The sequence below is a fragment of the Vicia villosa genome, unplaced genomic scaffold, assembly GCF_029867415.1.
Source record: "Vicia villosa cultivar HV-30 ecotype Madison, WI unplaced genomic scaffold, Vvil1.0 ctg.003701F_1_1, whole genome shotgun sequence".
In the NCBI taxonomy this organism is placed as follows: Eukaryota; Viridiplantae; Streptophyta; class Magnoliopsida; order Fabales; family Fabaceae; genus Vicia; species Vicia villosa.
In genome coordinates this window covers 67,593-84,653 of record NW_026706275.1, presented here as the reverse complement: position 1 = coordinate 84,653, position 17,061 = coordinate 67,593, and the positions used below count along the sequence as shown (strand labels likewise).

The 17,061-nt window shown below is 36.9% G+C and overlaps 2 protein-coding genes across 2 annotated transcripts; both read right to left on the bottom strand.

The window, feature by feature from the left end:
- LOC131641371 (uncharacterized) lies at window positions 1-2,088 on the bottom strand. The gene is made up of 3 exons (XM_058911681.1): window positions 1,889-2,088; window positions 891-1,807; window positions 1-803 (listed from the first exon to the last, which is right to left on the bottom strand). Exons 1-3 carry the CDS (start codon window positions 2,086-2,088, stop codon window positions 1-3), a joined length of 1,920 nt encoding a protein of 639 aa, XP_058767664.1.
- Window positions 2,089-3,867: 1,779 nt separating this feature from the next.
- LOC131641370 (uncharacterized) lies at window positions 3,868-5,182 on the bottom strand. The gene is made up of 6 exons (XM_058911680.1): window positions 5,045-5,182; window positions 4,697-4,964; window positions 4,517-4,607; window positions 4,306-4,433; window positions 4,137-4,227; window positions 3,868-4,057 (listed from the first exon to the last, which is right to left on the bottom strand). The coding sequence occupies exons 1-6, from the start codon at window positions 5,180-5,182 to the stop codon at window positions 3,868-3,870; spliced, it is 906 nt and encodes a 301-aa protein (XP_058767663.1).
- Between the last annotated feature and the right edge of the window lie 11,879 nt (window positions 5,183-17,061).

Genomic DNA, 17,061 nt, shown 5'->3' with positions numbered 1-17,061 from the left:
TCATAACTTTTTGGATACAAATTGACCACAAGTGAGTGACTGTGCCTCAGTATACTTTGAGTTGGCAGATAGCCAACCAGTAAACATGGAATCAGTAACACTTGCATTCTCCAAAACATTTTCCATTCGATCGTGATCAGTGTAGTAAACAGCCTTTTCGCCTACCAAGTGATAAAACATACGTTCAACTGCCGGTCTTCTACCATGAATGTGAAAGGAGTAAATTCTCCAGCATGCTTCACATGGTGAGATATATCTGCAATCTAAGTATTGTTTTATTTCATCAACCGATTCATTGTTGTTGGTTGACACCGAAGCTGTTATTCTGTCATAGCCTTTGCTAACGTATTTGAAAAGATATTTGATTGAAGTGCTCTGGTTACACCATTCCATGTTTATATGTGCGTTATATTTGAGGAGAAATCTTTTGTTATAAGGTACCACATGACGGTTGTCCAATGCGATACCATTTTTTTCAATAACGTGGGTTTTTGATCTTCTCCTATAGAGGGGATAACCTTCTGCATCAACAATAGTTTCCTCGTTAAACTTCTTTGGGAAGTATTTAGAGCATTTACCATTTTTCATACAGGTTGATGTCGTGCGCGCCACTCCACATGGGCCGTGCATCATGTTAGATTTAACCAACGCATACAATCTCGGATGAACAGCAGGGTCTGGTATTTCAGCACAGATGATGTTGTCAATGTCAGATGGTGTGGGGTATTTGCTCTGAGGATGTAAGAAAATCAAAATATGTGCGTGTGGCAATCCCCTCTTTTGAAATTCAATAGTGTACATAACTATAAATGTACCAGTTAGTTAATATGTAATTTCAATTTAGGAAGAAGATGTTAATTAATTAAAAGAACATAAAAAAGCATACTTACAGGCCAAAACTTTCCCTAGAACATGCTTTTTTGTTATATCTGCAATGAGTTCGTCAAATTTGATTTTGAAGACTTTAGTAATAATATCGGGTCGATCGTGTGGTTGTAACCCAGTTTCGGACAAGGCACGGATAATTTCTGGCCATGTTGGATTGCAAGTAAATGTAATGAATAGGTCTGGAAAACCCAATCTACTTGAAATTGCCATTCCGTCAAAATACAGTTGATCCATATATCTTTTTCCCCCAACAAAAGATGAAGGCAAGACAACTCGCTTTCCCCGCTTTTGTTGTTGTCTGCCATCATCGTTATTGCATTCATCTGTCAACCTGTTATATTTTCCCACTCTTAATTTTGATTGATTATTTCGCAACCAGTTCGGCCTTTCAGATTCCATCATACAATAACCATCGACCAAGAACTGTTGAAATAGACGCCGTGAGTGTAGCAAAGTTTTTGCCTCCTCGCTACGATCTTGTAACCTGTATGAAAGCCAGTCCTTGATGCTCTGACGATTTTGTCGGGTCACCTCAGTTTCATGGCGATATCTATGCAATATATTTTTCCTATAACCATCTTCACCATACGCAAATATCAGAGGGTATTGATATGCCAAATATGCTGGATGAAACTCATCAATACGTTGCAAACCACCGTTGCGTGCTTGAATAATAATGTCCCTATTACAAGCAGAATCAATGTCTCCCACAATTAGTGCAGCAACTTCTGAAACCGTTGGTCTGTTATACACGCGTCCATCCTCAGGTCTATCACATATAACCCTCAGTTTTAAGTCTAAGAATGCATTATCTTCCAGGACATCCCTCGCCATTCTAAAGACTTTTGCATGAATATTGAACTCATCTAACATGATCTTCAAATTATGAACAGTGTTCTCGTCAATTTTAGTATTGTCTCTGCGCATTTTATGCGACGTTAAAAATAAATATAGGTAATGATCACGAAGACCTTAACTATTTGTGGATTATTAGAAATACCTGAAACACTTCATTCTATTAGTAACTTCATTATCTGTGTCATAAATATATAGCTGAGCATATTGCGGACGGTCTCCATTTTCTGGTAGTAGAGTACCTATTCGATGACAGGTTTGACCGTGCAGTCTCAAAGTTGGTGGTCCTCCTTTCTTTGAATATGTGGTGTCAAATTTCATTCCAGGAGAAGTAAACGAAAACATTGAGTTGTATGTTCAATTTCAACAGGTGCTTAGATAAATGTCAACAATTTAAAGAGAATACATACAATGTCATATGCGCAGCTATATTAATTTTGATTATTTATAACATTCAACGGAGCATTTTGTCGGGGCAGGTTAGGTGTGTTGATTTCTCAGCATAATTGCAAGTTCAATTTCATGTTAGGAACTTTTTAATACGTTTATGACATTCAACGGAGAATTTGGTCGGTGCATGCTAGTTCTGTGGACTTCTCAGTAAAAATGCAAGTTCATTTTCACGTGAGTAACTCTTGAATAAGGTTTATGTGTCTTTTACCCGTGTAGTCGTAACCAATAATGCAAATTGTGGTTGTTATTAGTTGTGACAATATGTTTTAACAATAACATGTAATGCTAGTTTGGATATTGGAGATGAGTAAAAAACAAAGAATATCATAGCAGTTGAATAGATGATTAAGGAAAAACAGAAAAGTCTTATATTAAGATAACAGAAATTAAATTACATAGTTGTTACCAAACCAAAAGAAACAGACTTACAAGTCTGATTTGTTTATGTGGCAATACAAACAAAAAACAAATAAAGTGGAAAGGAAATAAAACATGTCCACACCATAAAACAAAAACACACCCAAACATACATAAAATTATGCAGGAACTACTAATCTATCTTCTCTATTTTTATAATTTTCTTTAACTTGTTTGATGAAAGTTCTCCATCGCACGTGGCATCCGAGGTTGTTGACTCGCTTGATGCGCCTGGAAAGTGTCTTTTTCCAGTAGGAGTAACTGGATCTGTGCTGTGCGTTGAACTCACATCAAGATCCCGATACATAAGTGAACAAACATCACACAATTAATATTCAACAGTACATTAAAAGTGGAGTATATTTCAGTACAGTAAACGTCCTTACGACGACAAAATTAGGTTCGGATCGAACAGTGGTCATTGCTTCGACAGCAGGTTGTTTCATCTACAAATGATTCGAAAGATAGTACAAAATCATAATATGCGCAAAGTCAGTTTACAATGATTTTAAGTTGCATAACATGTGCAAAGATTAAATTCAAATACTTCATCTGTGTCAAACTGATCAGCAAGCTCTTTCACAAAAGGGTCATTCTTCAATAGCATAACGACAGAGGCATTCTTCCAACGTGGTTGCCACTTAACTTTGAAAGTCATCTTGCAATCCAACATCTGATCCAATGCTAGTGGGAATTCCAAGGGATCATGAATGCCAGCCTGTAGGAGATTGCAAGACAAAGATCAGTTAACTCTGGCATAATTGTCTATGTTTTTCCAACGGTATGTAAACGGAAATACCTTAATCATTGTATGACGCAGCTGAGAAGCAGACAATCCCAAAAGTAACTCACACTCTCGGTCCCAAAATAGAAAGTTACAGCTATTCCCGGCATGAGTAACCTCAATCTCAATCTTATACCTACATTCGCAGTATACATAGAGCACTCAAAAATGTCATGTTCAGTACCTTGACAATGACACATATAAATGAAATAACATAAAACATGTGACAAGGATGTTAACCTAAAAATCTCTGCCTCAGTGAAATGTCCAGCCTCACACTCAAACGGAGCTCTGTCACCACGCGTAATACATGAGCAAGCATGACAACCACGATAATACCAGCCATACAGAGAGGCAACCAGCATTTTAGTTTCTCCAACAGTCGCACAAAATGTAATCTGCAATTATGGAACCAAAAGATATTACGATACACAGTCAAATGCAACGGAAAAATGGAAATATATACTAAATCAGAATAAATGGCCAACAACTTCCAAACATACAGTTCTGAGTTTAATAATATCCCCAATAGGCATTACAACAGCCTTTGAAAGCAATTTCTGTACAGGAGTCATCTGTTGATTTTCAGAGTTCTGTGCTGAAAGCTGTGAATTGGAACCCTCTTGGCCAGACAACGTAATCATGGAATCCTTCGGAAAACTGTCAAAGGAAGACAGTAATGTAACAATCACATTGCATAAAAATTAAAACCACACAAGAGCAAATCCAGGGAGCATACCTTTCTATAAACTCTTTCATCGGCAGCAAATCAGTATTCAGACCAAGGACGGTAACATTAAACGTGTTTGTCACGGACAGTGGAAACTTACCTATTCAAATAGAATGTTACATAACCATCTGTATCAAAATACAAGGATATCTAACACCAAACTTGATCAATTACTAACCCTGTTCCTTGACTTTAGCATATTGAATCATGACAAAAATAGGACCCGAATCATCTCCGTGCTTCTGCTTGAACTTCATGAATTGTTCAGCATAGGATTCCCAAAGCGTGCAATTGATAGTATTCTCACTGAAGAAATAATACAAACCATGTCATCTACATAGTCACATAAGATATGTTTGATAAATTATACAATAAATATGAATACAAACCCCCCGTCACGCAGCATCATGTTAATCTGCTGCTTCCGGCCACCTGATGTGGTCTGTGAATACCCAATACTTTCCACCATACCAATGACATCTAAAACACATACAACCAAAAAACCTTAAAATGAAACAACACATAAAAAAACAAATCCAGTAAAACAGATTAGAGATAAAATATTCTACCTATTAGCACATCCTTGTTAAAGTTGCCGTTTATTATATCAGTAAATTTAGTAAACACCAACGGCTTTGGAGGTATTTCAGCGTTGTTATCATCCGTAACCGTAGTGTCAGCAGTAAACTTCAACATAAACTTATGAGACGAAGGTCTGAAAGCCGCAACATTAGCCTGAACCTTAAAATTGGAAACAATGTAACTATGATCCAAGACCATTTTTTCAGAAAAAAGAGATACATGCGGTGCAGGAACAACAACATGTATGTCACCACCCTGGAAAAAACACTAAAATCAAACATACAACAAACCAGAAACAATATATGAAAAAACAACCGAACAATTCACTTCATTACCGATACATCAACAAAAATCATCTCAAAATGCTCCCTCTTGTTCGAAACAACTATCCATTTGTGGTGCACACGAACAGCAACTTTCCAAAGTTCTTTGCTGTCATTGATGTCACAGATTTTTGCTAATGGTCTTGCCATATTGAACACTGGTATGATACTGCAGAAAAGTGTAGCCAAACAATACTATAAATAACAAAACCATGTAGGAGTTACAAACTCTTCATTCCACTCTTCATTACATAACCATAACCGATGCTGAAGCTGAATGGAAAGAAGCATATAAAGTCCTCATTAAGTTATGCTTGTAACACATAATAATGCAGCATAGAAGCTGCATGGACAAACCGAACTTAATGCCAATTATATGAGACATCAATGGTGGAATATGGAACAACATACCTTCATTAATCCTCAAAATTACACATGGCGCATCAAGAAGAAACAAATTCTGCTCTAAGACTAAGCCACTTCGCAGCACCACATAGAAAGTTCAAAAAGATAGAACTTTCTTATATTATAGATAAGAAACTCTTATTCATGAAAAATGGTTATAATGACAACTTTACAACCGGTGTTTAAGAATGTTTAATTGTTGATCAAAATTCTACAATTAAGGCCAGTTTGACTTGGAGGATTAAGATAGAGATGAAATATGATAAGAAATTGGATAAATATATGATATAATAATACCAATATTAGTCCATATTTTAAAAAAATATTAATATTAGGTTTAAATAGTTTTTTTGGTCTATTGGATTTGTTTTTTATTTCCGTATATGTATTTTTTTTTTGAAAATATCGCTAAAAGTTATAATTTTTTTTTTGTTTTAGTCCTTAAAATTAAAATTCGTAGAAAAATTCAAAAGAAAATTTCCAAAAAATCTGCATATTTTTCTGCGGTTTTAACTTTAGGAGTTGAAACAAAAAGAATTTTAACATTTAGGGATCATTTCCAAGAAAAATAAGATACATGGACGAAAATCAAAAACACGCAAACTTACAGGAACCAAAAAACTATTTAAGCCTTAATATTAATTAATTGGTCGAAATGAAAACAATTCAATTATCAATTAAATAAAATATATAATATTATCAATATATATATATATTAAAAAGAAAAGCTAACATGTGCCCCAAGGACACATGTTAATGAGATATTTATAGAATTTTTTTTGAAACGCTGTTACCCTAGGATTTCGACTTACCAATAACTGGGCAACTGGGGCTCAAAATTGGTAATTGGGCCTCAATTTGGTAGAAAGGCCCTAAATTGGTAATTGGGCCTTAATTAAATAATTACATTGCCATTTGGGTCGAAGTGGTTCGACTAAGTAATGCTTTGTAGTCGAAGCTGTTCGACTAGAAAGATTATCAGAGGCTTCAGCGTTCGATCAGAAGTATGCGAAGACTTAAGAATTTTGCTGCAGAAACTAAAGCAAAAGTCGCAAGGTACTAGAAGTTAAAGAGGCAGTTTCAAGCAGTTTTCTGGCAGTTTTTACAAGACGCGTGGAAGTCTCACAGGCGAAGATCTTGCATGTCGAAGACACGTGTTGACTGATAATCAGTCGACCGTTAGTAGTAGTTATGTTTTATTTTACTATTTAAGCAAGTTCCATAGGAATAGTTAGAGGTCCGCATTTTCTACAAAACACAAGTAAACTCAAATCTCTGTGCAATAATGAGTAACGAGTGCAACCTTGGAATGTATGTATGCGTACCAGTTTATTTAATGCAATCATTTTACGTTATATTTCGTCTTTCAGTGCACATTTACTGCCTTTTTTATTGCTTTGATTTACTTTAAAGCCTTTAATTTCAGTGTTTTACTTTTACTTTAAAGTCACTGTTGCATTCAATACAAACCAGATACACATAATATAACAAAATAAAGCAATTAGTCCTGGAGTATTCTAGTTGATTCCGCAAAAGTAACCTTTAAAAAGGAAACTAGCGCTTATTTACCATTTTTCTGGGTAAACAAATTGGCACGCCCAGTGGGACTCGTCAATTGCTGTTTGTTTTATATTTGTTAGTATAATAGTTATGTATGATATTAAGAAGTGGTCGGAAATTAATTAACATGGCTGACGTTAATACAAATAATTATGATCTTTCTGGAAATCAAGGGGTTGTTCTGACCGGAACAACACCACAAAGTGCCGCAGATTCATCCCCAATTAGAACAACAAATACTGGTGGATCGACGGCAACAATATTGGTATCATCACCAACGAATGTACGGTCACCGTTTAATCCGTTACGACCGCCACTTCATGGAATGATGCCTCCACCAGGTTTTAACCCTCAGTTTGGAATGCCCACGTCTATGATGCAAGGTTTGCACACAAATCCTTCATTATATTCTGACAGCATGATGGCTACAAGCACATTAAATCCAGGGGGTCGACCTATAGGCATAGGATATAATCACCAGGCTTTGCCATCTTTAAGTACTACGTCAATATTGTCAATTCGACAACAAATAGACGAAAGTAATCATGAAATGGTGAATGCCCTTACGCAACAAATGGGAACTGTTTTTACTCCCATGATAAATAACGCGAACCAAAATTATGAAATATTGGCTGGACAAATGGCCAGAATTGCAGATTTCTTTGGAGCGCCCCCATTTCGAACCTATAGGACAAGGAGATCAAATTGAGCAAGAGATCCCTAGAATAGTACAAAGGCATCAAGATGCTGACCAGGTTCTTAGGAACATCCAGCAAGATGTCAATGTTGGACACAGTAATATCTCTAATATAGTCGAACAAATTTTAGTTCAGAACGGAATAAATGTAGGTTTGCATAGACCAAATTTCGTTTCCCCGTTGTCAGAATACGTAAGGCAAACAAAATTGCCTAGGGGTTGGAAAGTCCCAAAATTCACCAAATTTGCTGGTGAGATTGGAGGGTCGACGGTCGAACATATTGCTAGGTTCCAAACAGAGGCTGGAGAAATGGCAAACAATGAAAATCTAAAGATGAAGTATTTTCCAAGTTCTTTAACAAAAAATGCATTTACTTGGTTCACGACCTTATCTCCACAATCTTTGTTCTCCTGGAACCAATTAGAACGATTGTTCCATGAACAATTTTATATGGGACAGTCGAAAATTAGTTTGAAAGAATTAGCTGGAGTTAGGCAAAAGGGTACAGAACCAGTCGATGACTATCTAAACCGTTTTAGGTTACTGAAAGCTAGATGTTTCACACAAATTCCTGAACATGAGTTAGTCGAAATGGCTGCAGGTGGGTTAGATTATTCCATAAGGAAGAAATTAGACACCCAACATTTGAGAGATATGGCACAACTGGCAGATAGAGTACGCCAGGTCGAAAGGCTAAAAGCTGAAAAAGCCAGAGCTAGTAAATATCATAAGAAAGAAAAGATAGCTTATGTCACTACAAGTGAGTTTGACTCTACTAGAGATAGTGAATACGAAGAGGGAGAGGTCAACGTGGCTGAATTAAAGCCAGGGCCACCATATATCTGTAAATTGCTCAAGCCCTCAAAAGATAAAAATCTGATTGAAAGTAAAAATGAAAAATTTTCTAGTAAAACGTATTCATTTGATATAACAAAATGTGATGAAATATTTGATTTGTTGGTTTCTGATGGGCAAATCATAGTACCCCCAGGACTTAAAAATCCTCCTCTCGAACAAAAGAAAAAAAGAGGATTTTGTAAATTTCATAATTTCTTGGGTCATAAAACTTCTCAATGTGTCCTTTTCAGGGATTTGGTGCAGAAAGCTTTGAAAGAAGGAAGGTTACAGTTTGGAGAAAAGCCAAAGTCATCAATGCAAGTGGATATTGATCCTTTGCAAGTCGAAGAGGCTCACTATACTGAGCTTGCTGATGTGATGATGGTCGAGACTACTGATGGTTTTGTTAGAAAGCAAAACGGCGCTACTGATGGCAAAGTTTTGAATATGGTTTATCCTGAACCAAAAGAAAGTCTTTTGAAATTCCTTGAGAGATGCCACAATAACAACTCTCAAGTTGGATTATGCCCAAGGTGTGATGTTGTTTTCAATGTCGATGCTGCAAACAAAGTGAGGTTCGATCCTCGTCGAGGCAAGAATCGTCAATTCATGTACACAGGAGAAAACAGTGGTCGAAGGGCTGGAGAATACAGGAAGATGTTTGAAAAACCAAGGACTTTCCGTCCCAAGACGGATGTCCCTGAAGACAAATGGGTGAAACCCATTAACTTCAGAGGTAAACGCCCAGAATGGCAAATTCAAGGCGAGGGAACCAATGTTGAAGGCTCTTGGATGGATAGTGGATCTAAAAGAAAAGATTACATTTCTCCAAACTACAAAGGATAGAACCCCATGACTCGAACGCAGTGGAGGCGTTACCAAAGAAGCCATAAGAATGGACAGGAAAATTCGAAAATGGTGCAGGCAGGATTTTCTCACTATCAGCCAAAGCCTTTTCATAGGAAGTTGACTGAAGAGCAGGCTAAAATAGCAAATGAAAGACTGGCTGCAGGAATGATCCTAGGAAAGAAACTGATTAAAGAATTGGTTGACGATGATGCTCCGACCCTCAATACAGAAAAAGAGCCTGAGTATTCTCCACTGTCGGACGAAGAGGTCGACGACAACTTTGACATAGAGTCAGATGAGTTGCTAATCGACTATGGAATTGTCTCTGTACTTCCAGCAGAGTTCGACAGAGTATCTGAGGTATCTGAGAACGAAGATGATTTTCTTCCTGACGAGAATGTGGAAGAAACACCTGTTTGTTACTATGTAATGGGAAAAGGAGTGGTAGAAGAGCAAAAGGTTGTGTTTGAGAGGCCAGTTCGAGGAATGATGTATCATTTGATGCCTTTATTCATAAGGGCAAAAGTGGATGATGTTCCAATAAACAAAGTGTTTGTCGATGGTGGGGCTGCTGTAAACTTAATGCCTTATTCCTCACTTCAGAAAGTGGGTAAATCTGACAAAGATTTAAGGCCCCATAATATGGTGTTATCTAATTATGAGGGCAAGACAAGTGGAATACTTGGAGTAATTCAAGTAAAACTAGCTGTTGGTTCGACTGTCAGGTCAACCATCTTTATGGTGATTGCATCGCAGGCAAATTTTAAACTACTGTTGGGTCGAGAATGGATCCATGGAGTAGGGGCAGTTCCTTCGACCTTACATCAGCGTGTGGCCATTTGGAGGCCAGATGGTATAGTGGAGAATATTGAAGCTGACCAAAGTTATTACAAAACTGAAAGTGGTCGTAGACATTTCGACCAACATCTAGTAAATGTAGCTCCTTGCTACAAAGCAGAAGAGGTGTATTCTTCTGATGAAAGTGTGTCTAAGTATCTGAACTTAGACCCAAATTATGGTTTCATTTGGAATAAAGAAGACCCTAATGAACCATTGAACCATGAAAGTCCTCCAGAGCAGAGGACATCAGTCAGAGATGATGACCACTGAGTCAGAATATCTGGCTCGAATAACGACTTATTTGGCCGAAAACAAAGAAAGAACGGCTTTAGAAGCCGAATTAGAGAAAAATATGGCTATTGAGGCCATGTTGGTAAACAATGAGGACAAAGATTAAAAAGCCTACATATGTGAGCACGAAGCTTGCAAGTTGTTTAAAAACCAAGTTGATTCGACTCCTAAGAGAATACAAAGATTGTTTTGCTTGGGATTATCACGAAATGCCTGGTTTGGGTCGACAGGTGGTGGAACATCGACTACCTTTAAACCCAGGTAAAAAACCGATCAAGCAGCTTCCTAGAAGATTTGCGCCAGAGGTTATGGAAAAGATCAAAGTAGAAATTGAAAGGTTACTGAAAAGCAAGTTTATTCGAACTGCGAGGTATGTCGAATGGTTAGCTAATATAGTGCCGGTCATAAAGAAAAATGGTAGCCTTCGTATATGCATAGATTTCAGAGATTTAAATAAGGCTACCCCTAAAGATGAATATCCCATGCCGGTTGCTGAAATGTTAGTCGACTCTGCAGTCGGATTTGAATATCTCAGCTTATTGGATGGATATTCAGGCTATAACCAAATTTTTATAGTTGACGAAGATGTACCTAAGACGGCGTTTCGATGCCCAGGTGCTTTAGGAACTTATGAATGGGTGGTAATGCCTTTTGGTTTAAAAAACGCTGGAGCTACATACCAACGAGCCATGAATTCCATGTTTCATGATTTTATTGACAAGTTTATGCAGGTTTATATTGATGATATTGTAATAAAATCTAACTCTGAAAATTGTCACTTAGACCATCTTCGACAATCTTTTGAACGAATGAGGAAATATGGACTCAAAATGAACCCTTTAAAATGTGCTTTTGGTGTACATGCAGGGGATTTCCTGGGCTTCGTGGTTCACAAGAAAGGCATTGAGATAAACCAAAATAAGACGAAAGCAATCTTGGAGCTAAAGGCGCCAGAAACAAAGAAACAACTCCAGTCATTGTTGGGGAAGATTAATTTCTTGAGGAGATTCATCTCAAATCTAAGTGGCAAAACGAAGATATTTTCACCACTTGTGAAGCTCAAGAACCAAGATCAATTCAAATGGGAGCAAGAACATCAACAGGCGTTCGACCAAATAAAAGCTTATTTAACTAAGCCTCCTATTTTGTTACCCCCCAATAGGACAAAAAGTATGAAATTATACATAGCTGCATCAGGCTCGACAATTGGGAGTATGTTAGCCCAAGAGGATGATAATGGCGTCGAAAGAGCTATATATTATCTAAGTCGAACCCTAGTAGATGCTGAAACTAGGTATAATGATATTGAAAAATTATGCTTATGCTTGTACTTCTCATGTAATAAACTTAAGCAATATATAAAGCCTGTTGATGTGTATGTGTCCTCTCATTTTGATGTTATTAAACATATGTTGTCTAAACCAATTTTGCATAGTCGAATTGGTAAGTGGGCCTTAGCGCTAACTGAATTTTCCTTGACATATGTCCCTTTAAAAGCTATGAAAGGACAAGTTGTGGCTGATTTTATAGTCGACCATGGGTTAGTCGAATTGTTTGTAAATCAAGTCGAACGAACTAACTGGAAACTGTTTTTTGACGGTTCTAGTCACAAAAATGGATCAGGCATTGGAGTCTTGATTATTTCTCCCAAAGGACTTCCAACAAAGTTCCATTATAAAATGAAAGAAGTATGCTCTAACAATGAGGTCGAATATGAAGCCTTGATAACTGGTTTGAAGGCCCTAATAGATTTAGGGGCAAAACGAGTTGAGATTCGAGGTGATTCTGAGCTAATAATTCGACAAATCAAAAAAGAGTATAAATGCATCAAAGAAAATCTAATAATGTATTATGCAATTGTGATACGCTTATTAGAAAAATTCGAACATGTTGAGATCTTGCATGTACCAAGATCTAACAATTGCATTGCCAATGAATTGGCACAAATTGCTTCTGGGTATAGAGTTTCTAAAGACAAGTTAGAAGATATGGTCGAGATCAAGAATAAAGAAACCCATGAAGTATTAGACAAGTTAGGTCAATTGTCGACGTCAAAATTTGAGGGGGTAGGTGATAATGTTGAAAGTAAAGTTGAAAGTAAAGATTTGTATGCCTTGGAAATTTTTGCCATCGACAATATGACTGATGCTGATTGGAGAAACCCATTGGTCCAATACCTAAATAATCCAGTCGGAGGAACTGATCGAAAGATTAAATATAGAGCTCTAAACTATGTGATATTAGGAAATGATTTATACAAGAAAACAGCCGAGGGTGTATTTTTGAAATGCTTAAGTGAAGCTGAAGCATATTTGGCTGTGTTAGAAGTTCATAGTGGTGTTTGTGGAGCTCATCAATCAGGCCATAAGATGAAGTGGTTGTTGTTTAGACAAGGTTTATATTGGCCAACAATTTTAAAAGATTGTATTGAATATGCAAGAGGATGCCAAGAGTGCCAGAAATTTTTAGGCATTCAACATGTTCCAGCCAGTGGATTGCATGCCATTGTCAAACCTTGGCCTTTTAGAGGATGGGCTTTGGATTTAATCGGAGAAATCAAACCTGCATCTTCTAAGCAACAAAGATTCATTTTAGTAGGAATAGATTATTTTACTAAATGGATAGAGGCAATCCCACTAGTTAATGCTGATCAAGAAGCAGTGATTAGTTTCATACAAAAACACATTATCTACAGATATGGGATTCCAGAAACTATTACTACTGATCAAGGATCAGTTTTTGTTGGTCGAAAGATGCAAGCTTTTGCAGCAGAGACAGGATTTAAATTGCTAACATCCACTCCATATTACGCTCAGGCCAATGGTCAGGTCGAAGCTGCTAATAAAGTTATTATAAATTTGATAAAGAAGCATGTGGGAAAAAAGCCCAGAAATTGGCATCAAACACTCGACCAAATCCTTTGGGCTTGTCGGACTTCACCAAAGGAAGCAATAAAGACTGCCCCATTTCGTTTGACATTTGGGCATGATGCTGTATTGCCTGCAGAAATTCACCTACAGTCAACAAGAATTCAACGACAAAACAGTCTTTCGTCTGACGAATACTGGAATATGATGTTAGATGAATTAGTAGAATTAGACGAAGAAAGGCTAATAGCGTTGGATAGGTTAATAAGACAAAAGGAAAAAGTAGCGAAGGCTTACAACAAGAAAGTCAAAGAGAAGACATTCATGGTAGGTAATTATGTATGGAAAGTTATTCTGCCCATGGATCAAAGGAATAAGTTATTGGGTAAATGGTCCCCAAGTTGGGAAGGACCGTTTAAAATTTTGCAAGTGTTTTCAAACAATGCATATGAAATTGAAGAACTAAATTCAGATGGTCGAATCTTGAGGATAAATGGTAAATATTTGAAAAAATATAAACCTATACTTCAAGAAATTCACATAAGAGAGTAAAAAACTAAGAGATTATATTAAAATGGCTAAAAATTTGGCCAATCATTACAAAAAGTTCTTAATAAAGAGCATTGGCAGACATTACAAAATATAGCCAGTCAGTCGAAAACAAAATTACAAAGTTGGAAAATTGTTCCTAAAATAAGCTAGTTTGGCTGACTCAAAGTCGATCTTAGAATCAAGTCGAGACAAGTTTTGCTTAAGTTGTCGAATGTTGCTTTCCAACTTAAGGGCATTTTCACCATGACCAAGTCCTTTCAAGACTTCTTGGTTAATAGTTTCAGGTGAAGGGATTTCTTCAGTTTGGGCTAAATTGATTTTCTCTTGTTCAAGACCTTGAATCTTCTTGTTGAGAGCATCAATTTGAGCTTTGTACTCAGCAATCTTGTTGTCGATCTCTCCCTTCTTATCAGAAAACTTTAAAGTCTTCTCCTGAAATTCCTCGACCTTTTTGGTCGAAGCTGCACTGGCATCCCATTCCCTCTCCATTTCACGCTCTTTGTTCTTTGCCTGTCGTGTAATGTTCTTCTTTGTCATAAGGTCCCTCCAGAGTTGGTCGAAGTACGCCTCAAAATCAAAGAAGAATTGAACAACAACTGGTGGAAGAGAAGCTTTGATCAATAAATCTAAGATCTTACGAATTTCTCCACCAAGATGTTCAGAACTCTCAAGAACAGCGAGAAACTCAGGTTCGTTCAGATGGGTTTTCAGCTGGCATATAGCTTCGACAAGAGAAGCATCAATCTCAGCATCAAGATTGGTCGATTGAGCAAGAATCTCAAAAGAACTTGGTCGCAGCTTTTGAAGTCGAAAGAGAGCCTCCACAGGATTAGTCTTCTTCAAGTCCAGAATTTCTTCCTGACTAAGAGAACTGTTGGAATTAGTATCATCAGCAATAGAATGTGGTCTTGACTGAGAAGCTGCATTGGGTTCTGGTCGAGGAACATCTTCAGTATTTTTTATGGCAAATGATTGTTCGACGATGGGTTTGTCCTGAGGATCTGTTCGACTTCGACCTGGAGTGTTAGCCGAATCAGTGTTGCTTCCAAAAGCATCAGTCCTTTGAGGACTAAAAGGATTGGAGTCAGGAGTGGCTTCAGCAGTTTTCTCAGCAACTTCGACAACTTTCTCCTGAGTGTGGTCGACAGTTGGTGCACTCTATTCAAGAAACATGTTAGAAAACAGAGATATTGAAAGAGATATGTGGGAGAAAAATGCTAAGCTACCTCAGTAAGAATTTGAGATGAAGAAATTGTTGGAGCTGTTTGAGGTTCGACAAGCACTTTGGGAATGTCCTTTACAACTTTTCGTCTTTTTGGTGGAGTCATAGGCGGGGGTCGTGAAAAGATCTCACTTTCCTGATTTGGTGGAGATGTAGTTTCGTCTGATTCAGTAGGAGCTACCAACTGAAAAGGAAGAATAACAATTAATGAATGTTAAGGTAGATTTGACAAGATTAAAGATCAAGTTAAGTACCTTTCTAACAGTTTTGTTTTTCTTGATGGTGGTGTTGCTCGACGTGCTGGGGCGCTTTCGACCTGGCTTAGGAGTAGGAGCTTCGTTTTGATTGGTAAGATCAGGCCCTGAAAGGTCTAAAATTGATATTAGAATATTGTTGTTGACAATGAAAAGAAAACTGTTATACCCCAAAATTTGCCCACATCTTTTTTCAAGAAAACTCCAATCTGAAAATTAAGAGTTTCATATAATCATGGATTTTTATTTCAAATATCCTGACATATGAAGAACTTGGTTTTCAAAACTTTTCTTATACAGTAGCTTGGCTTACAGAGGAATTTATTCTTACGCAAACGCCAAATACTGTTCATTACATCACAAATACTATTTATTTATTTACAGATAAATAGTACTAACACAATCATGCAGAGTTAACTCTTTTTGCAGGCGCAGAAGCAGGAAACTCACACTATACTGGTAACAATTGTTTTTGGTTTCCCACTAACTTTTGTACTATATTCCATTATTTTCAAAATCTTTTCAAATCTCTTTTTCAAAAATCAAATCTTAACTTGTGTGTTTTCTGCCAGTCAAATATTTCTATTTCTGTGCAGTAAACAATTTTCAGGTTATTATCGGTAATTTTGCCCGCATACCGTAAATATCAGTTATTTATTATGTTTCTGTTTCTAACAAGTCATGTAAATAAATTTTCATGCTTCACACAAAACAAAGACAAAAATAACAACAAAAAAGAAAAGAAAATTAACTTTGACAGTTGACTTTTTCACTTTAACTGCTGCTTCAGTACACGAACAGTCAGTTAACAGACAAACTGCAGACAGTACAACTCTCAGTGTTTTGTACAATCAATCAAATCAATCATTCACAATTCAAATTTCCAAGATTTTTGTGTTAGAAGTCTTCTGAATATCACATGATTAGCAGAAACTCAACACTGCACAAAAATCAGGTACGCTTAACTGCCTCCTATACAGACAGTCCCTAATCAGGGTTTTTCTTGTTTTAACAGGAGCAACAAGTTTTGAGAGCTCAAATGGATTTCATATACATCCATACATCTCAAAGTACCATCATACAAATTTTCAAACTTCAATTCACTCAGACGCACCGTCAGCAGCTCAAACAGTCAACAGACGACCCGTTTGACCAAAAAAGTCAACTGACAGTCAAAAATGAAATTTTTTGTCAAAGTCCATATTTTGTCAAAGGATTCAACATTTGATCATTGGATGATCACAATTCATCAAGGAAAGATCAAAAATCAACAAAACCCTAAGATTCAAAATTAGGGTTTTTGCCTGAAAAGTCAACTCAACTTTGACTGATCATAACTCTCTCATCCTTCATCCAAAAAATGTCAACCAAAGCTCATTTTGAAGGAAATTCAATTATCTTTCAAATGCAATTGATCCCATGGTCATAGCATTCACCATTTGAAAAATATGGCCAAAGACATTACAGGTCATTTTCAAAGTCAACAAAAAGACACTTTTTTCAAATGGACACACAAGGAGAACCAAAAATCATTTTGATATGAGACCAAAGACATTGGTTAGAGGACTCTTTGAGGTTTCCAAAAAGTGCAAGATCTCCTTCATATGACAAAAATTGAAGGATTTACACCTTGTTGAAGTTGGCTAAATTTTGG

Coding starts and splice junctions, on each gene's coding strand:
- LOC131641371 (XM_058911681.1), bottom strand. CDS start 2,088: ATGTTTTCGTTTACTTCTCCTGGAATGAAATTTGACACCACATATTCA. Junction 1,808..1,888: donor AATAGAATGAAGTGTTTCAG/GTATTTCTAATA, acceptor TAAAATGCGCAG/AGACAATACTAAAATTGACG. Junction 804..890: donor TCTAGGGAAAGTTTTGGCCT/GTAAGTATGCTT, acceptor GTACATTTATAG/TTATGTACACTATTGAATTT.
- LOC131641370 (XM_058911680.1), bottom strand. CDS start 5,182: ATGGCAAGACCATTAGCAAAAATCTGTGACATCAATGACAGCAAAGAA. Junction 4,965..5,044: donor TGATTTTTGTTGATGTATCG/GTAATGAAGTGA, acceptor TGTTTTTTCCAG/GGTGGTGACATACATGTTGT. Junction 4,228..4,305: donor TGCTAAAGTCAAGGAACAGG/GTTAGTAATTGA, acceptor CTATTTGAATAG/GTAAGTTTCCACTGTCCGTG.